The sequence below is a fragment of the Rhagoletis zephyria genome, unplaced genomic scaffold (assembly GCF_001687245.7).
Source record: "Rhagoletis zephyria isolate East Lansing unplaced genomic scaffold, Rhagoletis_zephyria_1.1 Rzeph_scaffold_07754, whole genome shotgun sequence".
Classification (NCBI taxonomy): domain Eukaryota; kingdom Metazoa; phylum Arthropoda; class Insecta; order Diptera; family Tephritidae; genus Rhagoletis; species Rhagoletis zephyria.
Window position 1 is genome coordinate 1 of NW_016164836.1, and position 11,878 is coordinate 11,878.

At 34.8% G+C, this 11,878-nt stretch overlaps 1 protein-coding gene and 1 long non-coding RNA gene across 2 annotated transcripts in view; both read right to left on the minus strand.

Moving 5' to 3' along the window:
• Positions 1-5: 5 nt before the first annotated feature.
• Positions 6-11,878, minus strand: part of LOC108374481 (PAB-dependent poly(A)-specific ribonuclease subunit PAN3-like) — a gene marked incomplete at its 3' end in the record, with an annotated part of 27,661 nt that continues 15,788 nt past the window's right edge. Inside the window, exons 3-7 of the mRNA XM_017630453.1 lie at positions 6,334-6,897; positions 5,788-6,262; positions 4,161-4,277; positions 3,951-4,071; positions 6-30 (exon numbers count right to left, since the gene is read on the minus strand). Coding sequence (XP_017485942.1) covers positions 6-30; positions 3,951-4,071; positions 4,161-4,277; positions 5,788-6,262; positions 6,334-6,897 — 1,302 coding nt within the window. The remainder of the gene's footprint in view (positions 31-3,950; positions 4,072-4,160; positions 4,278-5,787; positions 6,263-6,333; positions 6,898-11,878) is intronic.
• On the minus strand, positions 2,695-3,944 carry LOC108374483 (uncharacterized). Its single transcript, XR_001849051.1, has 2 exons — positions 3,226-3,944; positions 2,695-3,041 (listed from the first exon to the last, which is right to left on the minus strand). It is a non-coding gene; the product is annotated as an uncharacterized LOC108374483 (long non-coding RNA).

The following is an 11,878-nucleotide window of genomic DNA, read 5'->3' on the forward strand; positions in this document are numbered from 1 at the left end:
TTATTGTTGCGTTGCAAGTTGCTCTTGTGGCTGCAAGAGAGGCAAATCGGTGTTATTCCTATATGTAAATATGTACAGTATTGGACATATCTATAGCACGCCCATTTCAAAGTGATATTTTATGTTTAATATTTTTATTGAGCTTTGTACCACGATTGTTACGATTGTGATATTGTTTGCCACTTTTGTGTAATCATTTATTTTTAAGAATTTTCAATTAAAATTCAGTTCATTCTATAACAAACCTCATATGAACCCAATTTTAAAACTTTTTAAAAGACTACAAAAAAATTCAACAAATTTTCACCTAACAGGTCTATTCTGCACGTTACTGAAGATTTTGTAACCGGAAAATTTTATTACCAAAAAATGTTACCAGTTCTTCTCACCGCGATTCTAGGTAGGTTGGTAATGCAGTTTAAAATATTCTGCAATTCAGCTACGAAGATTAGTGGAAATTCTGCCATTGCATATTTCACGGGACAATATTTTGTTGCCAGCTTATGAGATGGTACAAAAAGTTACTGGTCATAAGAGTACACAGAATGCGAAAAAGGTTTAAAAGTTGACGGGAACTTTATTTACCGGTTACGAAAATTTTATTACCCGCGCAGAATAGACCTGTAAATTTCAAACTTTTTTTTCAGAGGTGCTGGATTTTTTTTTCAGTCTGAAAACGTGCAAGGGTCAAGTGGATGAAAATTGCCGTTGATTTTTGATATGAAAGCAAATGCGATAAAAAAAAAATTCAAATAATCAACGGTAATTTTTAGCCACTTGAAACTTGCACATTATAAGACTAAAATTAAATGGGCTATAAAACTGTGTACTCGGAAAAATGGGGTGCTATAGATAAGTCCAATGCTGTATGGACATACGCAAGCATGCGATCCCTTGATTGGGCCCGAATTTTGCCCAAAACCTAATGCTATATTAATACTGGCAGAAAAATACTTCGAAGATTATTTTACTGAATTTTTTCCTAAATGTTATGGACGCGAAAAAATTGATAAAAAAGCCAGCTGGGTCAACAAAATTCCTTAGACTATGCTCATATTACAACCCAAATTTCTCGCACAAAAATTCATAAAAAATAAAAAGAAGTCTTTAACTGCGTTATAGATCGAAAATTTATATGAAATTGTCACTTTATAACTAAAGCTCTTTAAATCTATTTTATTTTTTTATGAATAAAATCATGCTCACACTATCGTAGTTTACGATTCATTCGTAAATCAGGTTGAAATCAACGTAAATTACTTAGTTTCGTTCAAATTACTTCACATAAATCAAAAGCGTTCACATTTGCTTTAGCGATTTCTATAGATATATGTGTTAGCCTTGCAGCGCAACATGCTTTCAGAGTAATCTGAATAGTAGAGAAATCTTAAAGAAATCATTATTTTCCTTTCCGATTTTTCTAAAATTAAATGTACATATGTACTGCGCACACTTCCGATTCTTTTACGAAATTTCGGGGAAAAAAATCGGTAAAGAAATGAGAATAATGCTGCCATGTAAAGAATTTTAAGAAACTGTACAGAAATTTCTTTACGAGTTCGTGTCAACCACTTCATATGATTTTCTTTGACGTTTCTTAAAGAAATACCATTTCTGAAATAGTAACACACCTTGCGATACTATTTCGCTAAGATTTTGGGAACATGGTTTGCAGAGAGGTTAGTTAACACGTGTGGGCATGGCTGCGTGGTTTGTACTTGATTTTACAATAAATGGCGGCATACCTTAGGCACTATTTTTATAAATTTCCTCAACAGTGGCACCTAAAATAAAAGACATACATAAATATGACACGTAAATAAAAGCCATTTAAGATAGTTTTAATGAAATTTATTTTTTGTTAAAAAATAGTGAAACTCGGAACTAGAGCGTAAAATAAAATTACTCTCACAGAAAACACAAAAACGCAATTCGTGGCCGGAATATGCAGGCAAATCAGCTGACTCCCGGGATATTGTTGGTCTTATTCAAGATACAAGAAATTAGTCTGTTCCTTTGAACTTCGGACTAAAACCTGTGGAACTGTCAAACTACAATTTTACAATTTTAGAGATGCAGAAGTGCACGGGAACGCAAAAAGCACTATTTCCTGTAAAAACGTCAGTCGGTTTGTTTACATGTCATTTGTACAACACTGATTTGGCTGAAATATCACTAACTAATTATTAAAATCTATACATATTCAAATATTTCGTTTTTTACTTCCATTTTTCTACAAATATAAGGTTTTTTGCTTACACCGCTTTCTATTTTTGTTTGGATATGCAAATCAGCTGATCGTTTGACACTTACAGGAAAAAGAAGTCCGGACTAAATGCTGTAAGTTCTGGCTAGGAACAGTCGCTCAGGTACTCTCTCAAAAGTGTTCCCACTTACAGGTTTTATGTCGATAGGAACGACTTCCTGTAAGTTCTGACTAAATCCCGTAAACCGGACTGCTATTGGAACAGACTAATTAATGACCCACTTTTATTCAAATGTGAATTTAAAAGTTGTATGGATGTACATATGTAATATATACTAGGGTGTTCGATTATTCGACATTTTCTCAAAACCGGGTTTCGAGTTATTCGAAAAAAGGCAATTTGGTAAAGCCAGTTCTTAATTTTCAAATTCAGAAAAAAACCGGCTAGACTGTAAATTTGCCTTTAATTTTTCGCGCTTAGATAAGGCTTACAGTTAGTCAAAAATTGAAAGCCAAAAATGGAATAAAACTATTGAAATTAAACATTAGATCCAATAAATATTTAAAAGTTCTGGGATCAACGGATTTTTTCCTTAGTTGCTAAAAACCTGAACCTTGTCTTTTTAAATGTAATTTCTAATATTTATATATAATGCTTTTTATTGAATCATTTCGTGAACCAAATCTGGAATCAGATGTGCTAGAGTGTAAATACATTTTTTATAGCTTTTCGCTACAGTGCCACAGAAGATGTGTTTTTAAGAAAAATTACTTAAAAAAATCCGTATGGTAAATATGCAGATACTTTAAATGAACGCATACCGAAATAAATAAACTTAGTCTACAAAGCTTCTCATTTTCTAACATAGCCGGATTTTTGCTTAAGTGATTTGCGGCAATATGAAAAACATACGTTTACCAAAAAAATTTTTCGAAGGGTACTTGACTTGATTGTATTTAAGAGCACGATTGGTAAAAAAAATTATGTTTGCGCTTTCAACCAAAAAAAACAAATGTACTGAATTTGCAGGGAATTTTGATATGTTGTTGTATAAATATTTTAGATGAAAAGCCGGTTTATTCGATAATCGAAACCGCCCATAAATGTTTGAACAACCAGAATAAAACCGGTTTGAAAAATCCGAGTACCTAAATCACCCTAGTGTGTAAATATACGTATGTAATTAGGTTCCATTAACATATACAGGGAAGTTCGTACGATTTGAAATCGGTACGATTTTGGAAATATTTTTATAGATATTTAATTAGAAAACTCAGAATTTGGTATTGAAACGGCTGATATAACATCGCTGATGTTTCTGTTATAGGTTTTATATATCAATCGATCAATATTTGGCAAATCGTACCGATTTCAAATGATGCGATATACAGAACATACCTGATAAGCATAGAAAATACCTCTATTATGATCAAGGCGCCAATCATTTTCTTCCGAAAACTATTCTATTTTTTACACTCGAATACTTTAATGGTTGGGTAAGATGCTGCAAAATAAATCACCAGCACGATACAACTACGATTCATACTCTCTTTCACCGATTTTCCCATTAAGTACTCTTTCAAAACTTTGCCTATTACAAGATGCAGAGAGATCCATACAAATAAGCTTTTGTGTTTGACTCGATAACCTTCACTATACGTAATATCAGACTCGATTGCAGATAAAACGATTGAAATGGTCTGACGCAATTTATCTTTTTCATTAACAATGATACATACATACCTGAATGGGCGCGCATCGCCTTGGAATGGATCGGGATAGCCATTGGGCTCCTGTGTGGGCGTAAAGTACTTTGTAAGCAAGGTGTGTGAGCCGGGATGATAATCATAAACTAATACTAACGCTGGAGATTTGAAAAAAAAAATAAAAAACATAAATTTTTATCTCGCATTTGAAAAGAAAATCCATGCATATTTCAACAATACCACGTACAATTATCACCAAATGCTTTTGTCGTGAATACTTCACGCAGTTGTACCACATTCGAATGTTGTAACTTCTTCCACATCTCCACGATAGCCATGCACTTTGTTGATTGGAGACGAAAACCTAATAAAATTTTAATCGAAAATCATAAATTCATTGCACATAACTACATATCGATGGCTGAGTGGAAGATCGACCTATCTCGGCAGCCAGTTCGAAAACGCTCTATCTCAAAAAACTCTTCAGAATTTAATTGAAAAACATCCTATCTCAAAATTCGGTTCAAAAACGCCCTATCCCACTTCAAAATATATTGAAAATATGCTGATATAGGGCGTTTTTGAATCGGCAGCTGAGATAGGGCGTTTTTGAAACGAATTCTGAAATAGGGCGTTCTTGAAAAGTTTTGTTTATTTTTTGATATTGGGTTGAACCGGGCTTGAACCCAGGCCCTGCGGAATGGTAGCGCGCAATGCTAACCACTATACCACAGTGGCCGCCTACATATACATATGTACATATATGGTGCTTTAAAATATCCCTTTTCCCTTAAACCTTTTTGTGTGGGCAACAATGTTGGTTTGTAATCAACCCTCTGCTACTGACGTGACTAAAATTTCGCTAGTGTATTGACACCAGCTTTCTAGATGAAAATATATGAACATACATACATATATGTATGTATGTTAGATATTTATTAATAAACTTTTTTTCCAGTTAAACTGGAAATTCTAACAATATTATTAATACTTATTATAATATAATAGTTATATAAACAAACAATTTTATGAAGAAAATTCGCCTTCTTTGTAAAAAATATATTCGCTCAAAATAAAAATCATCGATATCGGCCCAGTATTTTAAGACTTTTTGGATTAGAAAAAATTATCTTTCAATTTTATATGACACAGTCAGACATGGAAATTTTCTCCTAGAAGCAATTTCTAATAGCTTAATTTATAAAAATGGAAGCTTATATATTTGAATTTTAAGAAAATAAGGCAAATAGCAAAATTGGCTATTTTTTTTTTTGCAAAACGGCAAAAAAATCTAGCCAGAATACGATTAAGCTGGCAACACTGCTAGACAGTAATTTAAATCGAAAAAATAATTCTCACTGCTATTCCATTATTGATTGAAATTTCTACCGAAATAGGATTTTTAGGGCACTTCAAATAGTGTACTAAGGATATTGACAGTCAAATGATTTGAAAATCAGAAATTGAACTCTTTTGCATTTGTATTATCTATACCATACTCGCATCATTCCAGAAGGAAAAAATTCTTAATATTTTTCACTGCGTTATTAAAAATGTTGTCTAAATTGCTCAAAAACCCCATATTTTTACTTCAATGTGCGAGGGTAAAATATTAACCGATTTAATTGTAACTCCCAGTTAAATATCGCTATCGACACCCATCTTATAACATGTGATCTATAAAGCAGCCGATGTGTATAACTGAAGGATGTATCTCCAGTTAGTGTTAACTAGACGCGGTGCAAGCGGCCCTTAGAGGCAATTCAACAACATCATGTAGACATTCGCATTAGCAAAACATTCGCACCATTTGATACGAATGTTAAAAATAATGCCTAATTCCTAAGATCCCTAGTATGTATGTATATACTGACCATGTAACCTCCGCAAACAGTATTTAATGCCCGTGGTGCTATGTGTGGCCTTATAGGTAGATGCAAGTATTGTGAGTTTGCCGTGCAACGCCTGTACTGGCTCCAATGGGTATAATGAGTGATAGTTGTCCACTTCCGGAGGAAGCGCATGTTGCGTCGCTTCGGCTGGGTCGAGCATTAAATTCGAGATCTCATTGCGGGCAAGAATTTCTGAACGTATCTCATCAGGCAGGAAGAAGGCAGATTCCAAGTGTGTTTTCGGTTGTAATGCAATCAAGTTGGAAGCCGGACCTGGATACACATGATGACCCGTGTATAGCAATGGCGGTTGCACAGGTGGTATTGGCGCTACCGCCGATGGTGCAGCACGATGGGCGCTTACGGGATCAGCCACATTACTCACCACGGCACTGTTATTTGCGGCGGCTGTATGATTGGCAGTTGGATAGAAGTATATCGTGCCGCCTACATTTTCCTATAAGTAAATCAAATGAGCATACAACAAAGGTCTCTCTCTCCTTTTACCTAACAGTGAAATATACAAACCTGATGTACGCTCGCCGGCAGCGTTGTTGGGATGGGTGAGGTGCGAGGTGTGATGCGCGGAGGAGACTTTTCACCACCACCACCACCACCACCACCACCACCACCACTGCCACCTCCAACTCCAACTCCATGGGTAGTGGGTGATTCGTTTCGAAGCATATTGCTGCGCACTTTCAGTGGTGTCGCCATGTTGACGTATGCTTGAGTGCCAGTCGGCTGCTGGGTCGTCGGTATAACACCGTTCACCAGGGCGCGTGACGACTGCGTCTGCTGCTGTTGTTGTTGTGATTGTTGTTGTTGATGGTGATGTTGTTGCTGCTGCTGCTGCTGTTGTTGTTGTAGCTGCTTCTGCTGAGCTACCGCGGCAGCAGTGGCTTTCTGCAGACCAAGCAAAGACGAGGGAGTACCACTTACCGATTTAGCGGCCGAGGGCCTAACGCCACCTGCTACGTTGACACCAGCATTGCCAAGACCATTATTCAGCATAGGCGTATGATAAGGTGTATAGAAATTTGGTGACGCGTTTATGCGAGTTGGAATGAATTCGGGTGACTGCGGAGTTACCTAGCAATCGAATTGTACATACACGGGTGCGTGTAAAAATTATTAAAAAAAAGAAACGTAGTGATTATTAATAATAAAAATACAGTGTTGCTCATAAAACTAACAAAGCGTCGCGGCGGTTGAAGGCGTTTAGAACTCTTTTTTGAGATCTTTTGAAACTGATTGGATAAGGTTGCAAAGGATAAGACAAGTTAAAAAATATCGGTATTTCGTTCAATTTTTATAATGGTTTTTGTAATGCGCTGCCTAAATATGTGGGGAACGTAGAAATTAAAGGGACGAAAAATTCTCCATTTGTACATAAGTGTTTTTATATAATCTAATTATTATTATTTTCTTATTTCAGAATGCTTAATTTTTGTGGCTATCACCTTAGGGTCAAAACATAGTGGAGCGACGAGCAAAGCGAAGAGCTAGCATCGAGCATAGCTTCAATTAAAAAAGTGTATGTACGCTTTGCTCTTCCCTATGCGCTTTCCCATTGAAACATATGCGTTTGAAATCGACGCTTTGCTCGATGCTCTTTGGTCGCCGCTCCACTACGTTATTTCGCCTTACATATCGCACACGATTTTAAAAAGTGAATATTATCTACTGAAAAATTTATCAGTTCTAGAATTATAAACGAAAAATAATCATAGGTCATGTACATATGTATTTAGATTAAAGCAAGTGCAAGTGCTGCATAATAGACACATAATATCTTTTTTTCCAAATGATTAACATGGGCTCGAGAAAGTTTTTTTGCATTTTCTGTCAAATGGAGAATTTTGAATTAATACTAGATATTTTGAAATTCTTGTGTGATACATATGTATGTATGTACATAGATACCCATGAGTATTCACTGGAGGCGTACTTATTTGTATAAATATTTTTCTCAAAGGGAATTTTTGTATAGCGTCACCCAAAATAAATTGTCATCTTCATCTAAAAGTTTTTGGGTAAAAATTTGAACTCAATCGAATAACATTTGATAAGAGAAGCGATCTAAAGTGAGCTAACTCAAAATTCAGATCGGTATATACATATAACTGCTTGTGGATCGTACAGATTCATCCCAATTAATACAAAAACAGGTATAACAGTAGTTTTGCATTGACGTTAGCTTGTATCTTACTTTAGTCTGTTTACGCGAACACTAAATAATAATAATAATCTCAACGGTTTTACCCTCCTCCTCCCACCCATCCGCACGAGGGGCGCAGTCCGCATGACGTACGGAACAATTATTTTCATAATTTTTGCGCCGAGTCACGAAAGGCAGGATGTACTTTGTCAAATGCTTTACTGAAGTCGGTATATGTAACATCCACATTTTTTGTTTTCACTAAACGATTTAGAGATATAGGGTGTGAACTCAAGTGAATTTGTTGAAGTTGATTTGCCTTGCATAACTCATATTAACAGTATGAAATGTTAGAGAAGATAGAATGCGTCAACTGATTTGTAATAAAGTATCGCCCGCTTAATTGCACTTCAAAAATTGGACAATTTTTGGTTCAATTAACCGGGGGGAGTTCGTTCAATTACAGAAGCTCCGGGAAAATTGAAGGTATATCTCTTTTCAATGCCACATGTTTTTAACCAATTATACGGCGAAGCCAATTAACCCGTTTCAATTATGCGCGAAAATTTACATGGATTTTTTATGCAATATTTTTTTACCGATAAGGTAATTCAAATAAGCGAGGAAATCAATTAACCGGGGAACAATTAAGTGGGAAATACTAAAATTGCTTCAAATAATTTAGGAATTGCAGAAAGCTTAGCTGTGGCCCGATAGTTCTCCACCGAGGACCTGCTACCGCTTTTATGTAGCAGAGTTATGAGCCGTTCCTTCCATACAGTTGGAAAGATGCCGCCTTTAAGAGACAAATTAAATAAGGCTGTTAACGGCTCATAGAGATAATCAGAACAATTTATAAGAAAACAAGTGGGGATCTGGTCAGGAACATAACTAAAAGACTGCTTTAAGGTCTTCAGGTAAACTAATACATCATCGTGAGATATTACTGGGGTATGTATTGCGTTCATTGGACTTATACCGAATTTCCACTAGGCATTGAAATGACAAAAAATGTATGCCATTTAAAAAAATGCCATGTGGAAATGAACTTAATGAATATTTTTTTTTATGTAATGACACAATTATTTTTAAATGCCCGACTTTGTCATTTCTCATTTTTGCCATTTAATGCTTAGTGGAAATCCAGCATTAGTTTAAACGAATAGTCAAGGTGTGCTTGGGAGTTAATCAAATAATTGGATTTAAAACACTGAGCGAACATGTTAGAAATTGTTTTACCATGTTTATATGATGCTTCAATTCGTTCTAAGTTAAGCCATGTTATTTAGACCCACACATATGTATAAACACATTTTTAAATCGAATTGAAACTTTTAACCGTTCCACCTTAAATCACATTTTGAATGCGAGTTAAGAGTTATGGAATCGTTTTAAGAGTGCAAAAAAACACGGGATTAGTCCACACGGTTGTTTCATGCAACTCTGTATGAAGTAAAATATTTAAATAGTTTTTTTAATTAAAAAAAAAATTTAAAAAAATTGACCTGTGTAAAATTAAACGGTGTATAATATATAACCCAAAATCATTTTATGATTTGGTAAACTCCAAGCGAAATGTACGTGGGTTTCCTTCCGCCATGATATATGAAAATGCCGTCCCTAGTGATAACACTGTACAGCACTGCTGCGGTTGGGTATTGGACCAAACCAACTTTTTTTAAGAGATTGAGTCATAAGTAAAAAAAAGTAAGTTCTCCGTTTTTCGAAGTTAGCCTCCGAAATCGAGATATGGGCCTTCGAAGTTCGAAATTGGACCTTTGGTAAAAAATTATTTTTAATTATGGCATGTAAACATCAAAAAAAGTAAAAATACAGACGTGGTCCGCCTTTTTCTCTTATTTATATGGTATACAGGTTACAGGTGCTATAAACGGGTCAAAGGTCAGATCTTCGAAAAATCAAAAACTTAATATTTCAGAAAATTTTCAACTGATTTTTAAAAGACTCATATCGTTGTAAAAGTGATTTAATCCCCTTTCTTGTGATATGCATATTTGTATACTTCGTATATAAAAATTTGGGAAAAAACACATTTAAAGGAATATATACCTTTTTTTGTATAAAAAAAAATATCTTAAACAAAAAAATTACTAACCGATTTTAAAAAAATTGTAAAGCCGATTAAACCCTCTTTCTTCTGATGTGCATATTTGTATACCTCGTGAATAAAAATTTGAGAAAAAACACTTAAAAGGAAAAAAATATATTTTTTTATCAAATATTTACCATTTATGACGCAAAAGTGAGTATTATACATAGTACGATAGGAAATGTCGTTTCCCATGTATTTTGTTGTTGTGTGTTTGCAAGTTATACAATCCATGCACTCCGTGCTACGTGTAATGGCTTTGGCAAGATTTGGAGAATACCCCTATTGTCAATGATGTTCCATGATATACATATTTGGTAAATTAAAGTCACCCAACACAATCATTGAATCAGAGGGTTTACTCATTAAATTAACTGATTTCAGTAGAGACATGTTGTGTGAATATATTGAAAAGTCAGATCGGGAAGGAATATAGCATAGAGATAGGTAAGTAAACCCCCTTCCAACCTGTACAAGAGTTCTTTTGAGTCCTGCAGATTCAATCTTGAATACCTTTTTCAGATGGTATTGAATAGTCTACGGCAAAGAGTACGCCACCGCTGATTCTGTCATCCCGATCGTTTCTGTAGATATGATAATTATTTGAAGTGAATTTATAGCGTTTTCTTTTCTCGAAATAATATTGCACTTATGCTGCCCGTCCTGCGCCCGAGCTGTCAAGTTTTCGTGCTCTTTTCTCAGCATCTTCACATGCATCATATTGCGTGCTCTTTCTTTAAAATGTTGCACTCTGATAATGTTGCCATATGAGAAGGGGTCTGCAGTAGGTGGTCCTACATATATTGAAATTCCTTCAGACATAACATCAAAATGTGTTACTATAAAATTACGTACTTGATTTCAATTTCTTTTAAAAGACCCATGAGATTCTCTTTGAAAAATTTTAGTCACATATTCTCGCAATTCCGTTTCTTTTGGCATTTTCGCGTTGAATCTCTTTTTTATTTAAGGAAAGTACACAAATTTAAGGCAAGATACAAAAAATTTTATTTTAATATTTATTTCGGCAGTACATACTCATACAATATAAGAAAAGTATGACGGACAATTTTCCAGTAGCGAAAATGGTCAACGGTGACATCGTCACTAATGATGATTTAGTGACCTCGTCGCGCTTGATCTGTAGGATTCGCAGCAACGGCACATTGCTGACAATGACACTGGTGAAAATGTCATGCAGGTGTTCAGCTATTAAAGACTTATAACTAGGGAAGACAAAAATATGCAAATTCTTATTACGACAAAAAATACATATTTTGCCGAAAAAGCATACAAATAATTATTTTGGTAATAAGTTAATTAGATTTCGCACAATTTTATCTGGCAATACCTTTGCGCAGATAGCCAAGGTTGCTTGCGAGGTTTGTTTAATTGACAAAAAGAGAAAGTTCCGTTATTTTCTAGTAAAAAACTGTAAAATACTCGTAAAAATATTTCGATTATTTTGAAGTTTAGCGCTAAACCGGTTTCGATGGTTGAATAATTTAATGAAAATTTACCGAAAGAGATTGGATCTTTGCGTTCGTTTTTAGTGAAAGCTGTTCAACAATTTCCAGGTGTGTTGCGAACTGATCAGCGAGTTTCATTCTGCATCTATTGTAACTGCTCAATATCAGCAACAAAAATATTAATAATGTAATAATAGAATTGTCATCTTTTAAATATTGTCCAACAACGTCTTGTGACGTAGACCGTTCATTTTCAATACATATATACAAGTATATACAACAACTTTTTCTGTGATAATCGAAAAAATTTTCGTTGGAAAATATACATTGTAT